Source organism: Doryrhamphus excisus, chromosome 19 (genome assembly GCF_030265055.1).
Source record: "Doryrhamphus excisus isolate RoL2022-K1 chromosome 19, RoL_Dexc_1.0, whole genome shotgun sequence".
NCBI lineage: Eukaryota > Metazoa > Chordata > Actinopteri > Syngnathiformes > Syngnathidae > Doryrhamphus > Doryrhamphus excisus.
Window position 1 is genome coordinate 884,553 of NC_080484.1, and position 25,370 is coordinate 909,922.

At 44.1% G+C, this 25,370-nt stretch overlaps 2 protein-coding genes across 4 annotated transcripts in view; one reads left to right on the plus strand and one right to left on the minus strand.

Moving 5' to 3' along the window:
• fndc3ba (fibronectin type III domain containing 3Ba) overlaps positions 1-18,733 on the plus strand; it is an 82,604-nt gene extending 63,871 nt beyond the window's left edge. For all 3 annotated transcript variants that reach the window (XM_058057896.1, XM_058057898.1, XM_058057897.1), the window contains 20 exons: positions 1,150-1,208; positions 1,995-2,146; positions 2,209-2,268; positions 2,354-2,492; positions 2,611-2,664; positions 2,787-2,911; positions 3,212-3,386; positions 3,473-3,559; positions 4,409-4,544; positions 4,695-4,766; positions 5,807-5,925; positions 6,015-6,120; positions 6,971-7,143; positions 7,228-7,341; positions 7,454-7,603; positions 7,763-8,043; positions 9,793-10,011; positions 13,402-13,568; positions 13,982-14,109; positions 15,378-18,733. In XM_058057896.1, coding sequence (XP_057913879.1) covers positions 1,150-1,208; positions 1,995-2,146; positions 2,209-2,268; positions 2,354-2,492; positions 2,611-2,664; positions 2,787-2,911; positions 3,212-3,386; positions 3,473-3,559; positions 4,409-4,544; positions 4,695-4,766; positions 5,807-5,925; positions 6,015-6,120; positions 6,971-7,143; positions 7,228-7,341; positions 7,454-7,603; positions 7,763-8,043; positions 9,793-10,011; positions 13,402-13,568; positions 13,982-14,109; positions 15,378-15,689 — 2,828 coding nt within the window. In that variant the 3' untranslated portion in view covers positions 15,690-18,733. The remainder of the gene's footprint in view (positions 1-1,149; positions 1,209-1,994; positions 2,147-2,208; positions 2,269-2,353; positions 2,493-2,610; positions 2,665-2,786; positions 2,912-3,211; positions 3,387-3,472; positions 3,560-4,408; positions 4,545-4,694; positions 4,767-5,806; positions 5,926-6,014; positions 6,121-6,970; positions 7,144-7,227; positions 7,342-7,453; positions 7,604-7,762; positions 8,044-9,792; positions 10,012-13,401; positions 13,569-13,981; positions 14,110-15,377) is intronic.
• Positions 18,734-19,043: 310 nt separating this feature from the next.
• Positions 19,044-24,106, minus strand: ghsra (growth hormone secretagogue receptor a). Its single transcript, XM_058057899.1, has 2 exons — positions 21,102-24,106; positions 19,044-20,827 (listed from the first exon to the last, which is right to left on the minus strand). The coding sequence occupies exons 1-2, from the start codon at positions 21,937-21,939 to the stop codon at positions 20,523-20,525; spliced, it is 1,143 nt and encodes a 380-aa protein (XP_057913882.1). The 5' UTR covers positions 21,940-24,106; the 3' UTR covers positions 19,044-20,522.
• Positions 24,107-25,370: the final 1,264 nt, after the last annotated feature.

The window sequence follows — 25,370 nt, forward strand, 5'->3', positions numbered from 1 at the left end:
TAACTTTATACTTCCTACTTTGGAAACACACACGGAGGTCAAGCAGAGGTCGTGCTTCCATGACATCACCGTTGCCATGACTCATCGTGTACCCCCGGGCGGCTCCACCACAGCGACTCGCACCCTTTGGAAGACTTTCAATGCATGGATGTATACATCGCAGCGGTTTCTGCGAGTGTGTGTGCGCGTCACGGTAATTCACAAATGCGCACATAGGCTGTGATTTACGGTAGTCAGTTGTCTCGGATGGAGAAAGCAGGCGTCCTCTGGTCGGAAAAAACCTTCAACTCCCGGACCCCATGAGGGGGCGATGACGGGGTGGGGGCCCATTACTAATATGTGTGCACCCCACTCCGTCTCATCGCTGCTTTACGGTATGGGGAGGGATGTGAGGGGCCCACCGCATGTAAATAATCAGTTCCGGCTACTTCCATAGGCTTATGCTAACGTTAGCTTAGTGGCTAAGCCGGTTCTGCTGTAGGATACTTATACTAGCTAGTAGCTACCCAGTCTCCACGTTTTCTTGCTGCCCTGCCTATAATTTGTCCCCTCAAGCCTCCGAGTAAATATAGTAAAATATAGTAGACGCTAACTTTCCTCAATTTCTTCTTTTTGTCGTTAGCTGTCTGGTTCCGACTGCTGCGTTCAAAGCCACTGGGTTTTCTCAGCTTCACTCCCGCCACCTCCGGTCCAATAAGATGTCAAATACTAAAATCAATATGGCGTCATAAGCGCTAGCAAATTCTTTCAAGAATATGAAGAAACATAGAAAAGGTTTGATTTCTGTGGTCAGTTTTCACTCGGGATTTGAGACTAATGTTTTTCGGGAACTCTGAGTATTTTTTCCAAAGTTTATTAAAAAAAAAAAAAAAACTATGAAGAAACCAAACTGTTGCAACACAAATCTTGCCTACAAGACCGGCCAATAAGAGTGTTTTAGTGCAACCGCAAAACTAATCACTAACATTACACAACTACTAACAACTGGCAGCTGGGTGTCTCAATACATGGATACTACATGGATACTACATGGATAGTATCAAGCTCATTTCTAGGCTTCGGGTTGTAACTGAGCCATAATTGATGAATGCACTAAAATGCATTAAATATGGTGTATTTATGAAAAATGTCCTCTTGTCTCCCATCCAGATCATGATTCAGAGGGGAAACGTGTTCAAGATATGTTGTCTACAATCGACAAACCACAGGTTGGTAAACACACACACACCTTTATCTGTCCTCTCCACACACACCTCGACTCTAGACTTCCATCAATCACCCCCTTGTCTCATGCTTCCATTGCCTGCACATGTATTTGTGCTGTTTTTTCTATGTTTCCATCCCGTCTGGCCGACTAACATGAAAATCAGATGCTTACAGTGGAAAAAAGGACAGCAGGCTGTGTGTTGTTGGGATTTTCCTCCCCTTTCATTTTAGCAATACTCTTTACGGCCACAGGAGGGCAGCATCGCCTCATCCTAGTAGGCTCTGGATTTCTTTCAACGTGGAATCTCATCAATTGGATATCATAGTGTCCAAACCATTGGAACCATGGAGGGCATCTCCTGGCCGGATGTTGATATTGTTACATTTTATAAACCATCTGATGTTCATAGGCTAAGAAGTTCTATCTATATTGTGTCAAAGATACTGCGTTAACGGCGGTAACTCATTTATTTCATCAATTATGTACATTTTTGTGTGTAATTAAGGCATTCACATCATGTCAAGGCACACGTCTCTGCTATGACGGCACTCCTCCACCTTCTACCATGTCCTTCATTTCCATGCCGCTTGTCCTCATTAGGGTCGCCAGCCAATCACAGGGCAAACACTAAATAACATTCTAACTACGTTTATAGGTCAGAAAAGTGTAAACAGCATAACGGGTCCCCTTTAACAAATAACCATGTGGTCAAAGACCACCTCATGTCTCATGCACTCTAAATCATTGTTAAAGTTAGAGCAATAACTTGCGTGGTCTGTTTCCTCAGGTATCTAATGTTCAGGCCCGAGCCGCACGCTTGTCTTGGGCGCCCCCCGCAGGCCTGGCGAGCCGACACAGCAATGGCATGCCGGTGTCCTGCTCCTACGAGGTGTCTCTCTCGGATAAAGGGCGTGACGGGAAGTACCGCCTTATTTACAGGTAAGAAATTCATCCTCACGCTTTATGGTCATTTATAAAGTTGTTGTTATTTCTTGTTAAAGTGGTGAAGAACTGGAGTATCATCTCAAAGATTTAAGGCCAGCGACGGACTACCACGTACGGTAGGTACTTTTACACACGTCGGAGTATTTATTCTTGGATTTCATGTTCCTCGGGTATGCAGGCCTCACCTTTCCTTGCTTCCAGGGTGTCTGCAATGTACAACTCGGTCCGCGGCTCGTGCTCCGAGGCGGGATCCTTCACCACGCACTGCAGCGTTCCCGACGTCCCGCTCGCCCCCAAACCTTCCCAACGCACCAAAAGCACCCTCACTTTACAGTGGAAGGTAATTTTACCGATACTGTCGCTGATAATACTAAAGTAATAATAATATTCCGACTTTACAGTGACAATAAACCAAATTGTAGTCCTCATCAGTTTTGTGTTTGCATAACTTCCCACAGCCGCCAGGCGACAACGGATCCAAAATCACAAACTACCTGCTGGAGTGGGATGAGGTCAGTGTGGCTTTTTTGTTATTAAGGGAAAAAAGAAATCCAAACCTACATACAGGAGGTTGCCTACAGCCACAGCTGACCTAATCCCTGCTTACATGTATTCCACCTTTCATGGCGCGCAGGGCAAGAAGAACAGTGTTTTCCGGGAATGTTACTTTGGAAGCCAGCGACACTGTAAGCTGACGCGACTCTTCCCCGCCTGCGGTTACACCTTCAGGGTGGCGGCACACAACGACATCGGCACAAGGTAACGTGGCTTCTTCTGTGCACGCCGTCACGTTCACTCTTTAGCGTGCTGTGCTAACAACGGCCATTCACCGCTACGTATGGATATATGTTTTCCTATCTGCTCGCTCATCATAGAGCCATTTTCTCTCCCAGCATGTCTGCTGGCCCTCATTACGCTTGGAGAGCATCTTGTGTTGTTTAGGGTGAAGAGGGAGATGGATTTGATCATTACTCTGTGGCTGAACAATGGACTCTCATCTTTCTATAAGTATACATGAAATATATGAAATATATATATTTATGTTCCTTGGTCGTGCAGTGGCTTCAGCACAGAGGTGGTCTGCTACACCATGGGCACCTTGCCCGCCCTGCCTTTGGCGCCACGTCTGGTGCGGGCCGGGGTGTCCTGGGTGACCCTGGAGTGGGGGCGACCCGAGGGCAGCCCCGGCGAGGAGCAGCTCAAGTACACGCTGGAGATCCTGGAGGACAACAGCGTGAGTAGCAGCCCGGGAAAACAAACCCACACCAGGAGTTTGGACGCTAAAACACGCACGCTAATGGCTAACTGGTCCCGTTTCAGGGAGCGGACTTTCACCCGAAGTACACTGGAGAAAACTTGACCTGTACTGTACAAGGCCTGAAGAGGAGCACGCAGTATAAATTCAGGGTGAGTCTGCCTGCTTGTCAAAGATCCTCTATGCGACAGGAGCGCTCTGCTGTTTTTTTAATCAATCCCAGCCAGAATATTGTGTTTCCGTTCTTTACTAATCAGCAGGAGAACATTGGTCAGTTTCAGGAAAATATCAGTTGCCGACTACAAAATGTGGGAAAGCAGTTTACCTCTAATGTGTATATTTTTACCCCGTGGGGTACGCAGTGTAACTGCTGCCTTTATGTTTCCTCTTCCTGTCAGTCGTTTTTCCTTCCTGTCCTAATCCCTGCTGGGCTGGAATCAAATGCACTTCTGCCACCTGGTGGCTGTTTTTATGCCACCACATTTGCTCTCCAACCTAATCCATTGGTGAGGAGTTGCATCATCAGCACAGCCTTCAGCCTCAAAACTTATAGCAGCGCTTTTGGTATTGAAAGAGTTAAGAATGGAGCAATGGGGTAGGCTCCAGCATACTGGGATCCTCTATTCTACATTGTCCAAATTCACTTACCACGATCGAGTCTTTTCTTGTCAACTTTGTGGTTTGTACCAGTTTTTCAGCCATGCATCCCATAATAACACTATCCATGTGTCATGGAACGGTAATGGACCGTCAGCCGTCACGAGAACAAAACATCCCATTTTCCGATGACATAATAGGCTGAAATGACACAATAATAAGCGGGAAGTTGACAAGGTGTACAGACGGGAGCTCCTGGTGCTGATATGTTCCAGTGCAATCATATGTAATCATATATATATATATATATATTACATATAATCATGTAATGACACCTGACATACATGCCATTGACCTGCACGGCTAGTAAAGTATATCCAACATGGCCTCTTTCCCACATGCAGCTGATTGCGTCAAACATGGAAGGCAAGAGCAGTCCCAGCGAGGTTCTGGTCTGCACCACCAATCCAGAGAAGCCGGGACCGCCGTCCACGCCCTGCGTCGTAGCGTCCACGCCCTACGCCCTCACGGTCACATGGGGTGAGTGTCAATAATATTAGCATATTATTCGCCAAACACCAAGCGGCATCATTCCCCATGTCATTAGCTTGTTGTGGCGTGATTTCGGGACCGCTTGGAGCAAAATCAATTATCTCGGTCATTAAAACCTCCGTTGTCTTTTTCCAAAAGATCCCCCCCAGGATAACGGCGGCTCAGAAGCGCTCACCTATTTGCTGGAGATCTGCGAGGGATGTTCGGAAGGTACGGCGTACACTTCCTGCGGTTTGATCTCAGAGACAACCGTGGCGTCCATCTCTCCTGTCTTTGTTAGCATCAATTTGACCGGCGGCGGGCGTTGGGGTTTGCTTAATGTCGGCTCGCCAGGAAATCCAATGTTCTCTTGTTTGTCTCAGCGTCCTAATGGCAGCAAATGAAAAGACGGCCTTTTAATTGCGGCTGCTGCTGTTCCGTCCCCGTAGGAAGACGTTCAGTTCTTCCATGTGGAACTGCACCGGCACCCTGAGGTGACCGAGGTCGGATTTAGCCATTTGACATCTTTTAGGGTTTAGCCATCTAATCCGCACTTTAGCTTGCCTCATTTGCTTTTCCAGTCATCCTGGTTTATGGTGGTCACTTGGTTCCAGACCCCAACGTTCTTAAGTGGGATTCTTTATTTCTAAATGGAATAAATCAGAGTTCGCTTTTCTGGCCTTCTGAATATGGTTTGTAACATAATTAGAGCCTTCTAGGCATCAACTAGCACCCCTACAGTCCCCTACTGCATCATAACAACAAATAAGATATTCAAGGCATAAATACGACTCGTGCTCGTGTCTGTTGCTGTAAATGTGTTTAGATGCTGGGGAGCCCATTGGGGGACGGACAGGAAGTGGAGTTGACTTCCACTTATGAAGCCACGATGTGCGTGCCTGGCTGAGTTGGCCATTTGATGGCAGTGTTGGCTTACCTAAACCCCCACAAGAAGAAGAAATCCGAATATAACATCAATAATATCATTGAAGTGAATTTCAAAGCCACAATGTTCTGGTCTCATGTGGCCCCTTCATGGCGGTGTTGGTTTACCCCCCCCCCCCTTTTCTCTAAGCAACCAAACAGCTGTTCACGCTTCCATTGGTTCTTTTCCACCGTTCGGTAGGTGGTGTCATGGTTCAATGCCCACTTACTTCCTTCCTGAACATTATTGATCATGAATGGGTATTACGTGACCGATTCTTACCGCCTTTTCATGTGTGTGTGTGTGTGTGCGTGTGTGTGTGTGCGTGTGCATGTGTGTTGTGCAGCAAGCCCATGGGAGGTGGCATACAGCGGTCCATCAACAGAGTGCGTGTGCGAGCGCTTAGCTCCGAGCACCGTGTATCACCTGCGGGTGTGCAGCATCACCACCGGGGGGCACAGCCAGGTAGTTCATCCCTCCCACGATGCACTTCTTCTCCACGTTTATATGGCATGCAGAGCGTCATTGTGATGCCATCCTCTCTGCTCATCAAGTGCACCGTCAGCGTGCCCGTCCGGACGCTAAGCGTGCCGCCGGGGCCCTGCCAGCCGCCGAGGATTGTGGGTAAAGCCAAACACAAGGAGGTGCAGCTGGAGTGGGGTGAGTGTTCTATTAGGTTGTATTTATTGCTGCCAGGCGCCTTAATCAACCTCTGGCTAACTGATGTGTTTTGCCGCTCCGCTCCAATGTAACCTTAGTCAAAGCGCCCGGCTCCCTAATGGAGGCCTAATTTAGCCCATCAGAGAAGCGCAGCCGGCCTCGTATCGCCTTCCACTTTGGTCACATCCCCATTAGAGCAGAGGATGTCAGCGGGCGCCCTTTTCCCAGCATGCACCACAGAGGAAGCACTTTTTTTTTTTTTAGCCGCTTTGCAGTGGTTGCTGCAATTACCCGCAGGGGAAGGTGACCTTTGATGGACTGGGCAAGGTTGGTTGACCTAAATTCCGTTGAAAAGCTGTGGGGTGACCTGAAGGGGGGCCGGGCGTATGAGACGCCCTTGCAGTTGGATGTATTTGGAGCGCTCCTGCAAAGGCCATTTTGTAATTGTATTGTGCAAGTAATTGTTAAATATATTCTTTATAGCTTCTAAAAATAGATTTATATAGGTCAAACATTACAGCAGAAAACAATGTAAGGCTGGGATAGGCTCCAGCACGACCGTCGTAAGGATAAGCGGTACAGAAAATGGATGGATGGATTTTCACACCATTTTTTTTTGGGTCACATGGTCACATCATTTATTTAATGATTTTTAAAAAATGATTTTTACAGCAGAAAAAAATATTTTAACAACAAATTTTAATTTTAACAGCAAAGAAAGCCTATTTGAAAAGGTTTGTGTTGCCCCCCCAATACGAATACCAAAGCCAACATGTACGTCATGTGAACGGTGTGCGTTCAGACACTTCAAACCCTGAAAGGAGGTTACTTACGTTATTTTATTTGGCAGACTCTCCCGCGTCTGAGGCCGTGAGCGAGGCCTACGTGTTCAGCCTGGAGATGAGCGAGGGTGACGCCGAGCCGGCCGAAGTGTTCCACGGGCCGGAGCTCCAATGCACCGTGGGTAGCCTGCTCCCGGGGGCCACGTACAGCTTCAGACTGAGGGCCGCCAACGAGGCCGGGGTGAGGAAGTCCCCCAAATCGGATCAAAACCATGAATTGGAAAAGGATGCCATTAAATGGATTGTTGTTTTGGTGTGTTTTTAGTTCGGCGAGTACTCTGAGCCCACTGAGGTGACCACCGCAGCGGGTCCTCCTGGCCAGTGTGGGGCACCACTCATCACTCTGACCAGTAACACCTGCGTCTCGCTTAACTGGGAGGTGAGAAACATTCCCATTAGGAACTTTGAGGGTATCTGCATTGCACGTACGCCAACCCCCAGGGGGCGCCGCCCGTCGTTTCCAGTGTTTACTCCATGTTTGTGTCACCCAGAGTCCAGAGGGTTCGGGTAGCGACATATCCGAGTACCGCCTGGAGTGGGGGCGGGAAGACGAGCCCATGGAGCTGATCTACTGCGGAGCGGCCACGCAGTGTGAAGTGTCGGATCTGACGCCCGCTACGGGCTACTGCTGCCGACTCCAGGTGCCCACGAGTCCGCCATGTTCTACTGTCATTTCATTGGTCCACAAGAAAAACAAACATTGAAGTGAAAGAAGTTAGAAGAAAGAAAGAAGTTGTGATATTACGAGGAAAAATGAAAGAGTGAAGTTCTAAGTTATGCCTCCTTTTCCTCCTTCTCAGGCTGTCAATCAAGCGGGGGCGGGGACTCACAGCGAGCAGGTCAGCTTCCAGACGCCGGCGACCATCCCCGACTCCATCTCCTCCCTCGTCCTCCTGGACCTCCCGGCCTCCTCGGAGTTGGGCCAGTCGCGGTCCACCTGTCTCTTCCTGAAGTGGGAGGAGCCAAACTGCAACGGGGCGGAGATCTCCTCTTACATCATCTCTCTGGATGAGAGGACCATCACGATGGAGCCCACCACCAGTTACCTCGTCAGCGGGCTGCAGCCAGACAGCGAGTACAGGTACTGGGATCTTGTTTACCGAAACACTTTATTGCAGCCTAAAAATATTGATATTTATTTTATATAATAATCTCTGACTCTAAATTCTTTTGATCTAATGTAGTAAAAAAAAAACATGCAATTTTACATGCCAAAATATACTTTTTTATTCCAAACAATCATTTATTCTGGCTGCTAAAATGGGAAGCTAATCATCAGTTCTATTTTTATTTTATTAGAATATTGTTATATAGGCCATGAATCAATATCCAGATTGCTTTTAGATTGAAGGCTATTTCATTTCGTCCATTGTGTACTTTCTGTAAACCAGTAAATATTTCAAAGCATATCAGGAAGCTGGATGCTACATAGCTAGCTTGCTTCTGAGAAAGGCCAAATAAACAGCGACCATTTGTGGCTGAATCACCAGGTGCTGTTGTTATCCTTCTCTAAGCTATTCTATTATTATTATCTGTAAGTGTGTGTGTGTGTGTGTGTGTGTGTGTGTGTGTGTGGGAGGGGTAATTACACACACACACACACACACACTCACATCACTGTTTTCATTCCCAGCTTGTTTTTGTTCCCATGTCACTCTGCTCTCTTGCATAATGGTCGCCGCTAAGGCACAACGTTGTGCATGTGTGCATTTGCATGTGCACACAGGTACAAATGTGGGGGGGGGGGGGGGGGGCTATTTGTGTGGCAATGACGGTAATTCCTGTTATTTACAGCAATTGGATACTTGAATTATTATTCCTCACGTCACGTGTGTGTCAGGTGGGGGGGGGGGGGGGGGGGTGTTTGTGATGGAACCCGGGAATGTAAAGAATGTAAGATTAGAATTTGTAAGATACCCAAAAAGTAAAGCAACACGTGTAATGTCCTGTCATGCCTTCACTCCTCCTTCACTGGCTTGATGGGGGACACAAATATCACAACCGAGTGTTTAATTAGTTATTATCATTGTTATTCTGTATTTACAAAACATATAAATATAAATACAAATGTTTCAAATGAAGTTCTAATATTAGGGAAGTCAAGTCAAGATATCACAGGAATGAAGTGGTCATTACAAGAAGACGTGGGGGGGGGGGTTGAAATTTTACAAGTCAAAATATGAAGAGAAAAAACTTCATATTCTAATGATAAAAAAGTCCAAATTATTTGAGAATAAACCGGTAATATTATGAGGAAAATGAATGTCATTTTAGTAAGTCATAACATTCTGAGGAACTCAGAAAAGAAAATAAAGTTATAATTTCTGTAAAAGCAACCAAATTGTATGTAAGAACATATATATATATATATATATATATATATATATATATATATATATATATACTGTACATACTGTAAATAATAATAAACTAAAGTAAAAAAGGAAACATTGTCCAGGTTTAAGGACTTGGAAAAGGAGAGGGAATAATGTCAAATCCATATCAGGTGTGTCCAAATCCCCTCCGACAGACGATGGGGGTGGTTTGGCTGGGCGGCGTGAATGGGGATGAAAGGTCAGGGTGGTAGCCATGAATGCCACGTGCTGCCTGGCACCAGGTGTCTGACTGGGATGCTAATCAGCTCATCAGGCTGCGGGAAGGGAGGAGAAGAACGCCGGCTTTTCCTTCTCCATCGTTGTGGAGCTGAGAGCTCTTTCTAAAAGCGCTAATAGCTTAATTAGGATTGATGAACCCTAATTACCAACTTGGCCACCACTCTTAACGCTCGGGAATTAAACCTCCTTGTTGTGTCCCCCCCCTCCCCCCCCAGCGTACAGATCCAGGCGGTGAACGCCATCGGCTGTGGCCCCTCCAGTCCGGTCCTGCTGGCGAGGACGCACCCCTTGCCCCCGCCCCCGCCCCCTCTGGAGTGCTCGGCCGCCGGGCCGCAGAGCCTGAAGCTGAAGTGGGGGGAAAACGCCAGCAACACCCGCTCCCTGCTGGCCGACGACGTGTACTACACGCTGCAGATGGAGGACAAGAACCACAGGTGGGACAAAGCACGCCTTCTACCTTTGTGTACCCGCCATGGACGCATGGTCAGATTGTTCCAGGGTACCTAATGTTATGACCACAGGGGCCATGCTGTGTCTTGCCCCTTCCCCTCCCCTCCTGCACCCTGCTGCTAGCCAATAACGGAGCAGGAAGGTCAATACTACTCGGAACATGAGCAGGTCGTTAGCGTGTGCGTGCGTGGTAACCAGATGTACCACAGACGAGGCACGCCAAGGCCAGTCTTGCCAATCAACATGGCCGCACAGGAGCCACGCAGTCATCTTCTTTTTCTCTGAAGACAAGAAAAGGAAGCGGAGAAAAGGGTCGGGATTGATCCTCATTGATAAAGTCCCGGTGATAAAGGCATCCTCTGTCGGAGCGTTCGGCCTTGGCGGGCATCGCCGCTGGCAGCGTCCGGGCACGCCAGTTAGCAGATGGCTCTGATCACACTCAATTTAGTCAGATATTATTCAAACGTGCCACATTTAAATGCGTCGCTATTGCAGCACAATGCTATCACATGCTAGCCAAGGCCATTTGATGCTAAGCTCACTTTGGCTGGCCTCACCTTTATTTACAATCTATGGAGACACCTAAACACTTCTTTCTCGTAATTTGACAATTTATTTACGACTTTTTTCTGGCAAATTTACCACCTTGTTCTTGCAAATGTTCAACTTTTTTTTTCCAACAAATTTCCAACTTTATTCTCGACAATGTACGAGTTTTTCTCTTCAATTTACAACTTTATTCTTGAAAGCTGACGCATTTTTTCTTGTAAATGTACGACTTTATTATAAACAATTTATGACTTTTTTCCTCAAAAATGTACGACATTTTGTGCTTGTAAAAGTCATCTCAAATGTTTTTCTTTTCAATGCAGCCCTAATAATGGATAACGGAATAATGGATCAATGTAACATAGACATGGATTGGAGCCATCAAACTAGCAATTATTCCTGAGATATGGACTGAGGGTCGGAATTGGATGAAATAAGCGCCGCTTCTCCTTTCATTTTCTTTTCAATTCAAATCTTTGAATGGTGTGCTTCCATTGTTCGAGGAGTTAAAAGAAGCCATTTTGTGTTCCGTCAAGGTAAAGTGTGCTTGGTGAACGAGTGGTCTTCTACTTCCACTTCCTGCATGTCCCGGTATTGCTCATCATCTTTGTCCTTGCCGCCAAGGTGCTTTGGCTTTTTCCCGGCCAGAAACGACCGTTATTGGATGACTTGCCATGGCGACCACATCCTTTAAGGGAGCGCTGAAACAATCAAACATTTCCTGGTGTAAACAAACATATCGAAGGGCTCGGTGCAAATTGTGCAAATATCATTTTCTATTTAATATCCTTTCACCAATGTTTGCCGGCCGCCTCCAAGCCCGCGGTTGCTTTCCTCTCATACATTTTTATTCATCTCATTCTAATCATAAACATCTAGGCCCACCCTACTGAGGCCTCAGGAGGAATAAATGCTTCCTCTAATAACTGTCAACTTCTCTCTTGGCTTCCTGTTGTTTCGTTTCGCAATCCAATCCATGAGCCATGTCAAAAATGATCATAATAATGCGCTCCAATTAGTTCCATGCCTCAATTAAATACCACACCTCCTTTTTTCTCACAAACAATAAAAGAAATTTTGTTTTGTATTATTTTTTAGAAAGAGCTGGTCAATTGACAAAATGTTTATTTTAGACATTTAACAATTTCAATAAATTACAAAAATATATTCCCTTAATATAATTAACAAATTGGAATAAAATATAGAGTCATTCAATTGTTCTATATCATGTTTTTTAAATGTATATTATTATTTTTTCACTCGACATTATTATTTTGGAATTGCACTTGTGTTTTATATATTTTTATATATGATTGTAAATGCATTTGTTATTATTTTGTATTTTTTTTACATTTATTAATATGTGTGATGTATATGTATATATACATATTTTTCAATTTAAATATTATTGTAAAAATATTTTATATTTTTTTAGATATTTTTAATATTTTTTATTTACTAATAATCATTTTTTAAATACAAGTATTTAAAAATATATTCAGAATCGATTATATTTTTCAAATATATATGTGACTATATTATTTACAGAATTATTTTGTATTTATGAATGTATTCATGTTCACAACATATAATAATAACAATTATAATAATGTTTTGGAGTAATACATTGATTTTTGTGGCTTAACAGAAGAACATAAGCAAACAAAACAACAATAGATAAAAAAGACAAAGAAATAATGCTAATGATGATCAGGATTATAAAAAGGCATTTATGCAAATAAAGGCCCGAGCGTGCAGTACTAGTATTTGAGGAAATAGAGTATGTTTATGGTTGTAGTATTTCATGGAGCTCCATAAGCCAATTTTTATTGTTCGATGTTGTGGTTGTACTATATGAAAAAGGAAGGTGCTCTTCTTTTAATATCCCCAATATGGAATAGATTTATTATTGTATTATCCCCCACGCTGTGTTCCTGTGTGTATTTTCCCCTCTTTATCTCCTAGCCGCTTCTATTACTACCTTTCAAAAGCTATACTTCATCTTCAGTGGTCTCCGTGGTAACGTGGTTGATGTGAAGGTAAAATGAGATGAGGGATTAACGCTATAGAACATAACGTATAGAACATAGGAGCGTGTCTCCACTTACCAGAACTTCAGTACTGGAGCAACACGTCTCCACGCTGTCCTTGTCTGTCTTCTGGTTGAATGGACGGCCGCTTGGCAGCCAATCAAAGCCCGGTTCATCTCGTTAAACACGTCCCTGTGATGGCGCCTGCTAATTGAGCCGCTTCCAAAAGAGAGAGAGGTGGTGATGATGATGATGATGATGATGATGGATTGCTACGGAGCCATGCCGAGAGGCCGTGAACAAGGAGATGGCTCGCTCCTGTCGTTTTGGGAATTCTAATGTTAACGAGTGCTTTTCATGTGTATATTGTTGTTTCATTGATTGCTAAATAGTGTTGGATTTTGATCTCAATTCATTCATAAATTATTGAACTTGAATAATTGATTAAAGACTGCAAACAACACTTGCAGATGATGAATAAATCATTTGTAAAGTGATGATTTAGTAGAGAGAAGTCAAGGCAAAGATTTGGCATGGTGTTTGAATGCATAAGAAAGTTCCACAAATGAAGCAATAAGGCAGGAAATCAGCAAGAAGAACATTTATTTTCTGCACCGGTCAGCATTGCGGCCGCATAAACATCTCGTCAGGAGTTATGGCTTCTTTGTAAAACTTGGCCTCCTCCATGTTTCCTCGTCTTTCTTCCCCAGCCTGCCCGTCTCCATTATCCTCACCCGATAGCTCAGATGGATGGTGGCGCTTTTTTCATCTCCTCCTCTCTTCTTCGCCCGGCAGGTTCGTGACCATCTACCGCGGGCCGAGCCACACCTACAAGGTGCAGAGACTGATGGAGTCCAGCAGCTACACGTTCAGAATACAGGCCATCAGCGACGCCGGCGACGGCCCCTTCTCTGACAGCCACACCTTCTGCACCAGCAAGTCTGTGCCCCCCGCCCTCAAAGGTACGGTCTAGGCCTGAATGGCTTTTCATCCTTCATGCTGGGAAAGCCTCCAATGTGGCCGAATGGCAACAATTCCTCCACAGCTGGAAGAGACTCATTGCAAGTTAGCACAAACGCTTGATTGCAGTTGTTGCTGCTAAGGGTGGCCCAACCGGGTATTAGCTTTAGGGGGCACATGGATCTTTGTCTTGCTTAATAATCAAAAGTTGAATTTAAAAAGCTGAAACATTGAAGTGTGACAACACAACAAAAACACCAGAGGAACACTTTTTCACCCCTACTGTACCCTACTGTACCCACGGCTTCTTTCACAATATGGCCTGCTCTTTGGACATTAAAGAAACAAAGGCCGGCTATAAATCCAGCATACGCGGCATATCGGTATCCATTTCAACCTATCCTTCTCCTCACAGCTCCCAGAGTGCACCAGCTGGAGGGGAACGTGTGCGAGATCACGTGGGAGACCATCCCGCCAATGAGAGGCGATCCTGTCAGCTATGTGCTCCAGGTGCTGGTGGGACGTGAGTCGGAATACAAGCAGGTACACACACACACACACACACACACACACACAGATGGAATAAGGACAGTATGGCTTCATTCGTATTCCTGTCAAGCTGTGTTGGACCCAAAGGGAATTCTTTCTAATCTCCTCAGGGAGCACAGAAAAAATGAAGTGTGTATTGATTGAGAAACTCTTACTGCTTATATACACACACACACACACACACACACACACACACACAGTCAGAGTAAGAGCTCCACTCGTTACAAAAGTAGACTAGAACTCATAGTGTACACATTCATGGCCTAAATGAAGGATAAAAACGTCTACATGAACAAATGATAAGACCTGATATGAGCAGGCTAGACTTGCCAGCAGCAGGTTAGCAGGTTAGCCGGTTAGCAGGTTAGCAGGTTAGCAGGTTAGCAGTGCCGAGAGCGGCCGACAGCAGCTCCTGTGGGAATGTTTGCATGTTGTAAAAGCCAACATTTGTGTCATTTTTAATACTTTTGTGCATGAACGGAACTGATGGAATCGGACTCACAGTCCAGAAAATAACTTCTGGAATTGTCTATGAAATTTTCATTCATTGCCATAAATGGGATATGGAGGTTTTTTGCCATTCGTGCGTATGACGCCCAAAAAAACGGTCAGACCACTTGGGGAAAAAATACAGGACGACTTTCCAACAGGTTCTACAAAATATCAATTTCTGCCATTTTTGACAATAACTACTGAACTAATATTGATCTATATCATAAATTATGAATCCAATGGCTAATGGTATGGGTTCATGGACAAGGAATCTAAATATGGAGATCATATAAATGTGGGAATAATATTTGTGGTGTCAATCACAATTGACACAAAAGTAGGTCTGCACTCTCTCTCTCATTTGGCTCAAATCTTTGAGGGTCTTAGTGGTTAGCGTGCAGGCCACACAGCTAGGAGACCCGAGTTCGATTCCACCCTCAGCCATTTGTGGAGTTTGCATGTTCTCCCCGTGCATGCGTGGCTTTTCTCCGGGTACTCCGATTTCCTCCCCCATTCCAAAAACATGCTAGGTTAATTACCCCCCCAAATTGTCCATAGGTATGAATGTGAGTGTGAATGGTTGTTTGTCTATATGTGCCCTGGGATTGGCTGGCCACCAGTCCAGGGTGGAATAGGCTCATATATTGAGTAGTTTGTGTTATTGTGTAGCAAGAACACTATTGATTTTCAGTGCTAACAGGAGTATAATCCTCGTCAGCGATGCTTAGGAATGACATCCAGGATTGACTCACCTCGTGTTTTCCCGTCAGGTGTTCAAGGGCGAGGAGGGCGCCTTCCAGATTTCGGGCCTCCAGGTCAACACGGACTACCGCTTCCGCGTGGGCGCCTGCCGCCGCTGCCAGGACTCGTGCCAGGAACTGTGCGGCCCGCTCAGCCCCTCCTCGCTGTTCACGCTGCGGCGCCAGGAGGCGGTGACGTCGGGCGAGCCGTGCGCCGCCGACGCCGGCAAGGCCTCGGGCCTGATGTCAAGTGACGAGCGCTTTGCGGCGCTCATCGTGTGCGTCTTCGCCGGCTTGTCCATCCTCATCGCCTGCTTGCTGCAGTACTTCTTCATGAAGTGAGGGAATCTTTTTTTTTTTTGCTACAGGATAGAAAGAGAAATCCAAGAGAATTTTTGTTTGTTTGAAAGAAATCACGTTGGATGAATTGAAACACTTGAGACGCTCTTGTAAGGCTTTTGTGTCGTCGGCTTCCTCGCGTTGTCGCCCCGTTTGTTCTCCTCAAAGCCTCGTTAGAAACCGAAAATCAAGCCTTAAACCGCCAGCAGTTCCTCAGACTGACTTGCATGGTATTGTTTTTATATCAAAAATACTCAACTTCCTGGTTCGTTGCCTTGATTACTTTTGCTTAGTTTTTGGCTTGTTTGCTGCCGTCTCCATCCACTCGGCCATATTCTCATGTCGGCTCAGTCGAAGCTTTAGCTGTGCATGCCGCATTTTTCTACACACGCCGACGACGTCAGCGCTCCGCCTCTTAACGCCCGCTCCATCGCCAAAGTGATGCAATCCATGTGTGATGTAAGATGCTGCTATCCTGTGATGACTTTTTTTCTTACGGTTATTTTATCGCTCTAACTGCAGAAAGAATGGACAACCAGTTATCTAATATAAATATATATATATATATATAAAATATATATATGTACATCATATTTTCATCAAATAGCTATGGAAGTGATGTTAGGCGGTGGACAGTCCCAAGCGAGCCTCACACAACCGGTGCCGGACTTTTGCAGACGCTACCAGTCGGGGCATTAAACTGGACCCTCCTCTTGTCGGCTTCTGTGAATGTGTATATTTAAAGCCCCCACCCCACCCCCCCCTCCCCCCTCGCTGCGCTCCCTCATTTAAAAGGTGCTTTACGGATAAGTCATCAGAGGCTAACATTCACTAACCAAATCAGCCTTTCCACAAGACGCAGGGCATTGTAACAACCCCTCCCCCCTTCCCCACGCCCTTCTTCTTCCTACGTCCCTCAAAGCCAAGGTACACCCCAACCGACCCCCACCGCACCCATCCAAAGAGGTCGCCCTGACCCGTATGAAATAGAGTCTTTGAGGCCTGTAACGTACCTCAGGGAAAAGGCCTTCAAAGAAGAGGGGGCGGGGGGTAGGAGACGGACCGCCCTCTTTCCCCGCGTCCGCCGTGTCCGCCGCCGCCCACCCTCCTCGTCTTCCGCTTTTGCGTCGTGTCCGCCGTGCCTTTTTGCGAGTAGCTCACTTTTTTTTCTTTTCTTTTTTTTTGCCAAAGTCGATGGGAAAATGACAGTTACTTTGTAGGGTTTTTTTTTTTTTTTTATTTATACTATATATTTGCATACAGTACTTTACATGCCAATTACAGTGCAATCTTCATTTATTTATTGTTTAAAAGATTAAGAGACAAGTGTAGTTATATACTAATTTTCTTTGTAGCATGTTTTCTTTTTCAATGGATGTATGTTAGATTGAATGATTTAAGGCCAGCATTCCTTATCTCGGTAACCCTTTAAAGCATTTCTCTTACAGTCGTTGGGATCCTACAGTCGATACGTTATAAACATGTAACCAAATACATATGTACTGTTTTTTTCTTTTATTTTCATCTCTTTGTTTGGGCCACGCTCAGCTCAGCCAAGTAGTGATACCTAGGAAAGACATGTAGCAAGAAATGTCCCTGTAACTTTGTCCTCTTTTTTTACCTTTATTTTGTGTCATAATGAAGCTTCTGATGTTTTATTTTAGCCAAAGTGCAGGCTTCACTCGATGTTTTGACCAAGGGTTCTGTGATATTCTTCTGTAACACGACAGCATTATTATTATTATGATTATTTTTTATTATTATTGTTACTATTACTCTCTGAAAATGACAAAAAAAATAACTTGATCTGTGATTATGCTTTTTTTTCATGTTTTTTTGTAAAGCAATATGTGCCATTTTCCAAACGTTTCGCCCCCTAGAGGAGAGGAGGAGTTATGGTGTCGTACGGAAAGCTGACGTCATACTGAAGAAAAAAGGCTCCAAACAATCAGAATGGCGGACTATGGGTTTCATTAACACGTTTATTGACGAGTTCTTGTTTGGGCTAGTGCTGGCGTAGTATAGAGAGTGGTTCTTGTATCCAGTCATTCTTTTAATTTTTATTTTTGCTAAGAGATGATATACAGATATATCTATAGAGCTATAGGTGAGTACATTATAACTAACCGAGTTGAAGCACTTTTATATTGTCGAGCATTAGCTAGCTAGCAGTCTTGATAGGAAGGGTGTAAGCCAGCAAGCTAGCAGTCATTGATGGAGGGCGTGTTAGCCTGCGAAAAACGAGCGAGATAGAGAAATTCTGCGGTTGTCCGGCCCGTTTCTGATCCAAACACTACTGCCAGTCTGTTACATTCGTCGCTCGGTGTTATTTTTGTAATATTAATTTTTGCAGCGTCACGGCACAGCGCATGTAAACGATAACACGGAAGTACAGTTCGTCGGAGAGGCGGGACTACGCATGTGCGCTCCACCCCTCGGCCTGTTGCATTGTGACGTGACAGGCAGTGAAGTGTCCCGTTAATTTGTTAAACATGGGCAGGGTACTTCCTTTTTTATGTGTTCTTTTTTATATTGTTCTATTATTGTTGACTCGACTCCCCTACCCATCCAACATTAGACATTTATGGGTCCATGCAGCAACACCCTCACATCAGTGCCTTCTGATTTGATTTGTTTTTCTCTTTCCTTTGTTTTTGTTAAGCTTTGTACCTTTTTTTTTTACAGCGAGTAGAGTTTTTTTTTCGACTGAGCGATTGGCCACCATGTGACACACACACAGGTATTTCACTATTTTTTTAAAGCGAAAAATGTATTTTTACCTCACGATTTTAAGAAGCGAACATTCCAAGGTTGTCATGGTCTACAAATTTGAAAAGAATTTGAAGAAAACAAGAAATTCCTACATTTCTTCTTCTTGTATTGTAAATGTTAGACAATTTCATAAGCATTATATAAAAGAAACTGCCATATCAATGTTAATGTATAGATTTTTTTTGCAAATACTACCCTATGTATGTAAGACGTAACTGTATCGGTAGCGTATATATAATATATTTATGCTCAATAAATGTTTAATTTTTTTCTGACATTCTCACTCAGTACTGTTTTTCCCAATATTGAACTTTATCTTTCAATAACACAATAAATGCTTATTATGGTACTAAATCCCACTAGCACCACAGGCAACACATACATTAATAGTGGTTTGTCTTTAAAACGCTTAAATATGAAAACATCATCATGACGACTAAGTATCACTACGATTATAATAATAACTAGCTAAGTAGCTTCATAAAACAAGAAATGTCCGATGTAGATGGACCAAATGATGTGGTAGGGCGGCTAACAGGGGAGCATCAACCGGTGCCCACCTTTAGTCATGACACAAACGCAGGTTGATGAATTTAATGGCGGCATTGCAAAGCATCTATTGAATATTTACACGCTACAGCCAAAGTAAACACTCCACCGACACCCCATAATCACAAATTCAGCTTTTACAATCACGTTAATGCAGGATCCTTTGTGAAGAATACGTTTCTTATTGTTGGGCTTCACAGCCATCAATCAAAGCGGCGAACGCTTGCTCGACAATTGACTGCAGCTTGCCAAAAGGCTTTGAATTATTTACATAATGCATCAAGAATATCATTACAAATGAGCATTCATTACAAAACATGGACGCAAACATGAATTGACAGTATGTTTCCACGACTTTGACAAAAGAGCGACAGTGGAACCTCCAAAGTCAACAACTCTCAGAAAAAAAGCGATGACAACCATAGAAGAGGAAGTGGAAGTTACTGTGTAATACTAAATAAATAGCAGCATACTTAGCTTGATGTGACCAAGTAGAATAGCATGTCACTATAAATGACTAAATGCTATTTGGGAAATGCTTCATGAACACAAAGCCAACATGGCCGCCTGCTAGTGTCTTGTTTACTTTCCAAATCGAGGTTCATTCAAACTGACCATTTTTTCATTTGTCATTTAATATTATTATTATATTATTACACTGCTTCCTACTTTTTTTTCGTTAGGTTCTAACTTTTGTCTCGTAATATTGTGACTTTATTCTTCGATTTTTCCATTTTTGCTGTTATTGTTAACTCCATGCTAATTAAATATTATTTTTCATAATACTAAAAGTTTATTCTCTTATAATTGCGACATTGCATATTTTTTTCTTAATATTTTGACTTTATTCTTGAAAAGATATTGTCCAACTCTCAATTTCCGATACCGATATCAGCCGATATCGATATGTGTGACATGACATCTCCTGTGGTGGAATGAACGCATACGTGTTGTATACAGCATTTTTTATATCGGGTTTCATAATCGGGAAAAAAATCTGATACCGATATCGACTGATAATCGATATATCGGCCAATAATGTTTTTTTTTGTAATTATTTATTTCATTTTCAAAATGATTGCAGATTTTTACATTTTCTACATTTTCTTGTTAAATGATGCCCGGGCCACACTTTGGACACCCCTGAACGTCCAACCCCCTCAGTCACTATACTCATACTTGTGTATTTTTGATTTATTTTACTTGTATTTCGTCTTTCTAATAGAGTGAAACCCACACTTGCGACAGTTAAGACTCTTAGGTTGAAGTAACGACGTCAGGAAAAACAAATAGTCTTCCTACTTTAGAGGTTCCAGTGTACATGAATTACACAATGTCCATGTACGCAACACACACACATACACACGTACACACACATACACACGTCCACAAGGTGACAAGGTCCCAGGTTCTACAGTGCTTCCATTGTCATCCAGGAAATAAATAGCGTCCAATGTAAGAATAGCTTATAAGTTCTAAGAGTCTGCTAGAAGATAGTTGTTGTTTTTTTTTAGTTTAGAAGCTGATGGTCGATTCCGTCCAGCCGTCCGCCTTCAGGGTGCTGGCCGTGCGCGCTCGCGGCGGCTGGTGGTCGCTGAGCCCGAAGAGACGAGCCGCCGCTCCCCGGTACTTCCAGGACATGGTGTTGTAGAGGATGGGGTTGATGGCGGCGCTCAGGTAGAAGAGGACCACCGACACGAAGCTGCAGTGCTCCGACAGGGCGGACAGCAGCGGGGACGGTGCGTTCAGGGAGCGGAACTGCAGGTAGCGACAGACGTGGAAGGGCAGCCAGCACAGGACGAAGGCCAACACCACCACCACTGGGACGAGAAGATGAAGATATGTTGGTTGGAGACCACCGCCATGTACCCCGGCAGACAACTTTACATGCATCCATTTGTGTTGAGATGGAAGGAGATGGACGGACACGGAAGGAGATGGTAGGAGACTGAAGAAGACAAGATGGACGGAGACAGAAGGAGATGGACGGACATGGAAGAAGATGGAAAAAGACGGAAGGAGACAGAAGGAGGTGGAAAAAGACGGAAGGAGAAGGAAGGATACGGAAGGATACAGAAGGTAAGGTCCACCCACCCAGCATCTTGATGGTCTGCCTGTGGCTCCTGTCCCTGTGGGCCACAGAGGAGCTGATGTTGGTTTGGTGGTGTCTCTGCCACAGGCGGCGCCCGATGAGGCTGTAGAGAACCGTCAGACAGAAGACGGGCGCGAAGAAGAACATGGAGCTCAGCCAGACCATGGCGCCCATCAGGCCCGACTCCACGGCGTAGCGGGTCATCTTGCACTCCCGGGTGTCGCCGGGGAAACGGCGGTCCAGGGCGGCTCGGGTGTGGTTGACGTCCAGGCCGTACACGTCGTCCCGCTCCACCCCCACCATGACGAAGACGGGCCCGGCGCTCAGGAGGGCCACGCCCCACAGGAGGAGTATGAGGCCTCGGACTCGGCGTTTGGTCACCAGGGCCTTGGCGCGCAGCGGGAAGCAGATGGCCACGTATCGCTCCACGGAGAGGGCGGTGATGCTGAGGATGGTGGAGTAGGTGCTGGACTCGGACACGAACTGGAAGAGCTTGCAGAGGGCGTCTCCCAGGCGCCACGGTCGGTAGCGCCACATGCGGTAGAGGTCGAGCGGCATGCACAGGAAGATGAGCAGGTCCGATACCGCCATGCTGCACAGGTACAGGTTGGTGGTGGTGCGCATGTCCCGGTACCGGCTCACCACCAGGATGGTCATCACGTTGCCGGCCACGCCCACCACGGAGAGCAGCGTGCACGCCGCCGTGATGGCGGCGAGGAGGGGGAGGCTGTAGTAGTTGAGCGGCGGGAGGTCGTCCGGGGTCGGGGTGGCGTTGCGCCGCTCCGCCCAGCTGCAGTTTTGGGGGAGGCACTCGGAGAGGTCGGGCCAGTTGTGGGGCATGCTGGATCACCGGGCGGGGGGGCTGGACCCTGCGGGAACTCTGGTCCGGGTCTCGCTGAGCCTCCTGGGGCGGCGCCCTTCCCCCGTCCTTCCCATCACAGTCCCGGTCCTGAATAAAAGCCAAGTCCACTTCCGAGATGAGGTTAGAAATACACGGGCGTCAAGGCAAGGATAACCGGTCCTCCGTATATTATTATATATATTATATATATTCCATATATATATTCCAGTTTGGGAGCTCCTTCAGCACCCCGTCATCATCATTAGGGACATTTGAGAGACCCTCAGGGCGTCCACGTCACGGAAAAAGGTGAAAAATCCAATGAGGAAAGGAGAAGTCAGTATTCCTTACAGGAAATCTCCATTTATGACAGCTATTATGCTTTTTAAAGCTTTTTAAAGCCTTGGAATTGGCAGGGAAAGGTGAAAAAGGCCATCAAGGAAGCAGTCTTCCGTGCTTCCTAATGTCCGGACGTCAAAACGGGAAGATGGAAAATGACAATTTATGACGCACTTGCCAGCCTTGGGACCATTTCTCAGAGGTTAAATTCACACAAAAGGCAGTCTTCCTGTTTTATTCCCTTCCTTGCAATCTTGATTTATGACCCCTTAAGACCCCCATAGGTTTTGAAAGAGTCCGATTCCCAGAAAAAGGTGAGCAAAGACAAGCAAGGCAGCAAAAGACCTTACTTGAAATGTTGATTTATGTCCACATAAGACAGCTTTTCTGTTTTTTAAAACTTATATTTGACAGAAAAAGGCTAAATCAGACCCAAAATGATGAATTATGAGCAGTTTATGATACAGTTTTTAGTATTTTAAAGAGTTCAATTCACAGAAACACTCAAGAGAGTAAAAGACAAAAGAGTCATTGAGTGTTAAATAATGTCTTAGGCCATCATCATCATCATTCCTGGGACGTTTTCAAGAGTCCAGTCCACAGAAAAAAGTCCAAAAGTCAATTAAGAGGGCAAAAAACAGTCGTCATATATTCCAGTGATATGTTACATTATCGTTATAACCCTTTCTTTATCATCAGGACTATTTCAGGATTCAAGGCGTGCGCAACAGCCGTGCGTAAAACCACTGCGCCACTTCGCATTCATCAACAATTAAGACAAGTAGCCAATCCTCCGTGTTTTTGCGAGCTAATCAATCAATCAATCAATCAATCCCGTATTAAAACAAATTCCATTGTCATTTCATGGAAATGTCACACACTGTTTTAAGATTTTAAAGTGCGTAAAACTAAAGTCCAGTTCGCAAAAAGGGTGGGAAAAGTCCAAAAAGAGAGCAAGAAGCATTCCACTTTCATGTGAAGCTAAATTCCCTGCAGGAAATCACCCTTGATCAGTACGGCGAGTTCGGACAGCGTTTTTAAAGAGCAGCAGCCGTGCGTAAAAGCTGCGTAAAAGCAAACTCAGCTTGGATTAAAAATAAATAAATCCAGTTCACATCATGATTTCGTCTTGAATAGAATCCTCACTCAGGACCCCCTCGTCATCAGAACCATTTCTGGGACAGTTTAAAAGTTTGTTACGCGGCAATGAAGCCGTGCGTAAAAACCCTCCACGCACCGGAAGAGGCAATCCAAGTCGTCCCTGTCGTCTGCAACTCGCATCCAGGAAGGTTCCATCCTCGTTTGAATGGATCAAATGTAAATGTAGTCCAAGCACTGCTTCGTGTGGACCTTGTTTGTACGCGTAAAACCAAAAAGTGCGTCACTGGAGATGAGTGGCAGCAGTGCGCACCACGTGACGGTGAGTCAGCGTGCAGGTAAAGGTAGAGACAAACAAAGGTAGAGACAAACAAAGGTAGAGACAAACAAAGGTAGAACCAAACAAAGGTAGAACCAAACAAAGGTAGAACCAAACAAAGGTAGAACCAAACAAAGGTAGAACCAAACAAAAGAGTCATCCGAACACAACAAGAGCCAGCGTGAAGACAAACACGGTGCGGTGGAAAGGAGGAGACATTCGGATCCAAGCCACCAGAACCACGTAGGAGCGGTGCATGGCTGGTGTGGGTGCCGGTGCACGAGACAGGAAATACAATGAACAACAGGAAGGAGAGCGGTGATGATGCTCGTGAGGAGGATTCCCCCTTCCTCTCTTCTCATTGTGATTGTTTGGCGCACGAAAACAACTCCAACAGGTGATGACGTGTACGTCGGAGGGAGGGGCAGCGAAGACAGTGAGACGACGACCCCTGCTGGCCATTCTGAGTAGTGATGGCTCTTTTTTTGTTGTTTTTGTTGTTGACCACGTGGCCGAAGCCCTGCACTGCAGCATTATGGATTGATGGAAAATTGATGGAAGAAAAACACCCAATGCAAGGTTTATGCCTCAAAAAAGGGATATTTTCATGCTACAATACAATTATTATACATTTTATCATTTACTTTTTTTAATGGAAAATAGTTCTGTTTGTGTAAAATACATAAATGTTAAAAAAGTTGAAAAAACACTTGACATATTCATATTTTACACTTAAAAGTTGTATGATATATTTTCTAAATCTACAGTATACTATCTTTGAACTGTATTTCATTTTTGCATGAATGAATATGTTTACATACATTGAATATGTTGCAGTGCACTTATTGTAGATGCACCCCCAAAATTATTTTTAAAATTTATATATACATTGTATTTTTTCTAAAGAATGTATACGTTTAATATATTTAATAATATTTAATGAATAAATTATGTATTTATATTTGTACCATATTTAAAATGTACTTATTTTTTATTTGCAGTTTTCAATAGATTTATTTTAAAGGGCGTTTCATTATTTATTTTTTTATTATTAATATATAATACATATATTCCTAAATAATTTTATATTATTTTATTATTAATACACATTTTAAATATATTAATTATATTGTATGATTTTTTTGCATGGGCTGGCGTACACTATTTTTACCATATTTAAAATGTACTTATTTTTTATTTACAAAGTTTTCAATAGATTTATTTTAAAGGTCGTTTCATTATTTATTTTTATTATTAATAAATAAGTAATAATTAATACATATATTAATAAATAATTTTATATTATTTATACACATTTTAAATATATAAATTGTATGATTTTTTTGCATGGGCTGGCGTACACTATTTTGTAAATATATCTAGCTAATTATGTACAATATATATTGATATTTAAAGGGGTCATAATTGCTTTTAATAAAATAATCCAGAAATCTCAGGTTGTAAACAGAGTAAATTTGCAAACTTTTGTCCACGCCTACTCTGCTGCGATTGGACGTAAAACAACCATGTAACACATACATGTAGCATGTGTCATGTATGTATTTATAGCAGCAGTGGGTCAGTGGGTCATGTACGCATGCACTGTTTATATACAATAAATAGGACAATAAATAGGATATCATATGCATAAAAGCACAGGAATAAAGCCATTTC